The sequence below is a fragment of the Galeopterus variegatus genome, unplaced genomic scaffold (assembly GCF_000696425.1).
Source record: "Galeopterus variegatus unplaced genomic scaffold, G_variegatus-3.0.2 Scaffold22872, whole genome shotgun sequence".
In the NCBI taxonomy this organism is placed as follows: Eukaryota; Metazoa; Chordata; class Mammalia; order Dermoptera; family Cynocephalidae; genus Galeopterus; species Galeopterus variegatus.
The window spans coordinates 3504-8786 of NW_007748983.1; the positions used below are offsets into that span (position 1 = coordinate 3504).

General features: G+C 39.7%; 1 protein-coding gene across 1 annotated transcript in view; it reads right to left on the bottom strand.

Moving 5' to 3' along the window:
- Positions 1-3043: 3043 nt before the first annotated feature.
- The window catches only part of LOC103583426 (zinc finger protein 345-like), a 4803-nt gene continuing 2563 nt past the window's right edge, over positions 3044-5283 (bottom strand). The window contains 1 exon segment of the mRNA XM_008564740.1: positions 3044-5007. Coding sequence (XP_008562962.1) covers positions 3329-5007 — 1679 coding nt within the window. The 3' untranslated portion in view covers positions 3044-3328.

The following is a 5283-nucleotide window of genomic DNA, read 5'->3' on the forward strand; positions in this document are numbered from 1 at the left end:
AGGGCACAAGTTTCAATCATGCTCCATCTCATTCCCCGTCTTTCCACCCTATTTCCCCCTCCCCCTTCTTCTCCCCCACTGCTCCACATCTTAGGAGGAGGTATGGAGCCAGGGGACGCTGAATACAGCCATAACTGGGCAAGCAGCTGCCACTGTCTGGGCCCTGCCAGGGTCCAGAGATCTGGAGCTTGGGAAAGCTGAACCAAGCCAGAACTAGGAAAGCCACCACCATCACCCTGGGCCACATCAGGGTACTAAGGCATGGAGTCAAGGGAACCTGAACCAGCCACAACCAGGTAGAGCATACCAAAAACACCATTTTCATGCAGGTAGACCACATAGCCACCACAATTGTTATGGCTGCTGCAAAATCAGCTACACTCTACAGCAGCAGTCACAGCCACTGTGCACGATACACCAGACTCTCAACTGCATTGACAAAAGGAGAGGCACCAGGGGAGACAGAAAAAAAATCCCACTCCCCCCACAAAGCACACTACAGAGTAAAAGAAACATCTGATTTATAACACGGGAGGACTTGACCACATCTGTCTCAGTACCAGATGGATCATCAATGCAACAAACCAACAGAGAATCAGTTAATCTATCAGATGGGTAGAACAAATCTATGGTGACTAGAAGGGGGAGAGGAAGGGGAAGGGTAGAGATTGGTATGATTCGTATGATTCATAACAATAAATAGGCTAATAAAAAATTCTGATCTAAGTCACACTATTATCCTATGTGTATTTCTTATCCATAGTTGTGCTGGCTTCTGTCAAGATAAATTTTAACAACTACTTATATGCATAAATGCAGCATACTTGGGGCCGTTTTATGCATTGTAGGCTGTGTAGCACCATATCTGGATTCTTTCCACTAGACCTTTTAACTTCCAGTTATGACAACAAAAATGTCTTCAGACATAGCCAAACGTCCTGTCAGAGAATATCACCACTCATATTTAACTGTTGCTAGATAGTCAAAACTTTTTAAATAGTTTTGATCCAACATTTATCAATTCTATTTGAAAATTTGCCTTCACCTTACATAAATAGTTTTCATTTCAAATTATCTGATATATAAAAATGAAAGTTATGTTGAAAGCTTTGACACATTAAAGACATTGATGAAGATAAACTTATTGTCAGTATTCAATGAGACATCCCCGCCTGGTAAGGTGTTTTTGTATGTATTGCATTGTTTCTCCCCATAATTGAATTTTCCCATAAGCAGACTTGGGTGTAAAAGGTGACAATACAGGTTTCTCTTCCGTGTGAATATTCTCACATTCAAGAACTGGTAACTTCTCTCAGAAAGTTCATAAAGTCAGTTAGCACAGTGGGCTACTTGTGTTGTAACACAAAGAGATCACACATGAAATGGTCTTTCTTACATAAAGTATGAATAGAGGATTTGGGGATAGAGTTGGAAAGAACTATGGTTTCTTCAATTCAGTCTGTCTTAAATTATGGTGAATTCCTCCCACCTATGGCCACTGACTCTATCCTAGGATTCATCTGCCTTTCAGGCCCAGAGAATGAGAAGTCAGGGACAATTGCATATTTTTTTATTGCCTGGCCTGGAAGGAATGTTTATCATCTGTATCCACACTCCCCTGAATACAGACAAATTACATGTCTCTACACACAGTAATTAAAAGCTGAGATTGCAGGCATCTGTACAAGACAAAAAAGGTGCTTGTAGAAAATACGTACCTAGTTTAATCCATGCAGAATTTCCCATGTAAACTATCTCATGCCTACTGCAGTGTGAGCTTTCACTTTACTTTCTTCCTTTTTAAAAAAATTTTATTATTATTTATCTGTAATATGGTGAAATATACATAACTTAATATTTACCATTTTAACTATTTTTTAGATTTTATTTTACTTTGTCAATATACAATGTGGTTGATTATTGCGGCCCTTTACCAAAACCTCCCTCCCTCCTCCCTCTCACCCTCCTTCCTGACAACCTCCTTTCTTTTCGCTTGTCTTATCGACTTCAAGGAATTGTAATTGTTGTGACTTCTTCCACCCTCCCCAGGTTTTAATCAACTGGGGGTCCTGGAACCACTCTCCAATACCAAGGGACAGTTGTGCATTTATAGGGCTACTTCTTGATGTGAGTTCTGTGATGAAACATGACGTGATTTATGGCAAAACCTACTCCAGCAGTCATTACATAAGTTGAGATTTTCCCACATGTGAATTTGTTCATATCTAATATGGTGAGTTCCAGTAAACCGTTTTTCCACATTCTTTACATTCACATGGTTTCCCACCTATGTGAATTTTTGATGGCTGCTGAGGTGTGGCTTTTTGTTAAAAAGCTTTTGCGTATTCTTTGCATTCATATGGTTTCTCATCTGTGCGAGTTCTCTCATGCCTTCTGAGGTCTAACTTTTCATTAAGTTTTTCCGCATTCTTTACATTAATATGGTTTCTCACTGTGTCAGTTCTCTGATGAATGCTGAAGTATGACTTTTTGCTAAAAGCTTTCCCACATTCTTAATGTTCATGTGGTTTCTCACCTGTCTGAATTTTCTGAAGCCTGCTAAGGTGTGAATTTTGATTAAAAGTTTTCCTACATTCTCTACGTTCATGTGGTTTCTCACCTGTGTGCATTCTCTGACGAATGCTTGTTTTAGTCCATTTTGTATTGCTATGACAGAAATACCTGAGACTGGGTAATTTATAATGGAGATTTATTTGGCTTACAATTCTGGGACAGGTACATCTGGCACAGGCCTCAGGCTGCTTCTACTCATGGCAGAAAGTGGCAGGCTGCCAGTGGGTATGAGCAGATCAGATGGAGAGAGGAAGCAGGAGACAGGAGGTGGCAGGGTCCTATAAACAAGCTCTCATAGAAACTCATAGAGCAAGAACTCCCTCATTACTACCCCCACCAGGGAGAACATTAATCCATTCATGAGGAATCTACCTGCATGACTCAATCAGTTTCCAACACTGCGACAATGGGGATCAAATTGCCACATGAGTTTTGAAGGGGACAACCCATCCAAACTCCATCAATGCTGAAGTATGACGTTTCGCTAAAAGCTTTTCCACATTCTTCATGTTCTTATGGTTTCTCACCTGTGTGAATTCTCTGGTGCCTGCTAAGGTGTGACTTTTGATTAAAAGTTTTTCCACATTCTCTACATTCTTATCACTTCTCACAAGTGTGAATTCTCTCATGCTTCCTGGTGTCTGATTTGTGGGCAAAAGCTTTCCCAGTCTTTACATTCAGATCATTTCCCACCTCTGTGACTTATCTGATGAATGCTGAAGTATAACTTTTCACTACAATCTTTTCCATATTCTTAATGTTCATATGGTTTCTCACCAGTGTGAATACTCTGATGCCTGCTAAGGTGTGACTTTCGATTAAAAGTTTTTCCACATTCTCTACATTCATATCGTTTCTCACCAGTGTGAATTCTCTGATGATTGCTGAGGCTTGACTGTTGGTTAAAAGTTTTTCCACATTCTCTACATACACAAGGTTTCTCACCTGTTTGACTTCTCTGATGCCTGCTAAGGTGTGACTTTTGTATAAAAGTTTTTCCACATTCAGTACATTCATATGGTTTCTCACCTGTGTGATTTCTCTGATGAATTCTGAGGCATGACTTTTGTTTAAAAGCTTTTCCACATTCTGTACATTCATATGGTTTCTCACCTGTGTGGTTTCTCTGATGAATGCTGAGGCTTGACTTTTGGTTAAAAGTTTTTCCACATTCTCTACATTCATATGGTTTCTCACCTGTGTGAATTCTCTCATGCTTCCTGATGTCTGATTTATAGGTAAAAGCTTTCCCGCAGTCTTTACATTCATATGGTTTCTCACCTGTGTGATTTCTCTGATGAATGCTGAGGCTTGACTTTTCCCTAAAGGCTTTTCCACAGTCTTTACATTCATGTGGTTTCTCACCTGTGTGACTTCTCTGATGCCTACTCAGGTGTGACTTTTGTTTAAAAGTTTTTCCACATTCTCTACATTCATATGGTTTCTCACCAGTGTGAATTCTCTGGTGAATGATGAGGCTTGACTTTTCCCTAAATGCTTTTCCACAGTCTTTACATTCATAAGGTTTCTCACCTGTGTGAATTCTCTCATGCTTCCTGATCTCTGACTTGTAGGTAAAAGCTTTCCCACAGTCTTTGCATTCATATGATTTCTCACCTGTGTGACTTCTCTGATGAATGCTGAGCTGTGACTTCTGGCTAAAAGCTTTTCCACAGTCTTTACATTCATATGGTTTCTCACCTGTGTGACTTCTCTGATGAACGCTGAGCTGTGACTTCTGGCTAAAAGCTTTTCCACAGTCTTTACATTCATATGGTCTCTCACCTGTGTGACTTCTCTGATGAATGCTGAGCTGTGACTTCCGGCTAAAAGCTTTTCCACAGTCTTTGCATTCATATGGTCTCTCACCTGTGTGAATTCTCTGATGAATGCTGAGATGTGACTTCCGGCTAAAGGCTTTTCCACAGTCTTTGCATTCATATGGTCTCTCACCTGTGTGACTTCTCTGATGAATGCTGAGCTGTGACTTCTGGCTAAAAGCTTTTCCACATTCTTTACATTCATATGGTTTCTCACCTGTGTGACTTCTCTGATGAATGCTGAGCTTTGACTTTCGGTTAAAAGCTTTTCCACATTCTTTACATTCATATGGTTTCTCACCTGTGTGAATTTTCTGATGCCTGCAGAGGTGTGACTTTCGGGTAAAAGTTTTTCCACATTCTTTACATTCATATGGTTTCTCACCTGTGTGAATTTTCTGATGCATGCAGAGGTTTGACTTTTGGTTAAATGTTTTTCCACATTCTATACATTCGTATGGTTTCTCACCTGTGTGAGTTCTCTGATGAATGCTGAGGCTTACCTTGTAGTTAAAAGCTTTTCCACATTCCTTACATTCATATGGTTTCTTAGCCATGTGAGTTCTCTGATGAATGGTGAAATATGACTTTCCACTAAAAGCTTTTCCACATTCTTTGCATTCATATGGTTTCTTAGCCATGTGAGTTCTCTGATGAATGCTGATGTGTGACTTTTGGTTAAAAGTTTTTCCACATTCTCTAGATTTGTATGGTTTCTCACCTGTTTGAGTTCTGTGATGAATACTTAAGTATAACTTTTGGCTAAAAGTTTTTCCACATTCTGTACATTCATATGGTTTCTCATGTGTGTGAATTATTTCATTACCACTGAAATCTGACTTTTGGTTAAGAGCTTCTCTGCTTTCCTTACATTCATATGGTTTCTCAC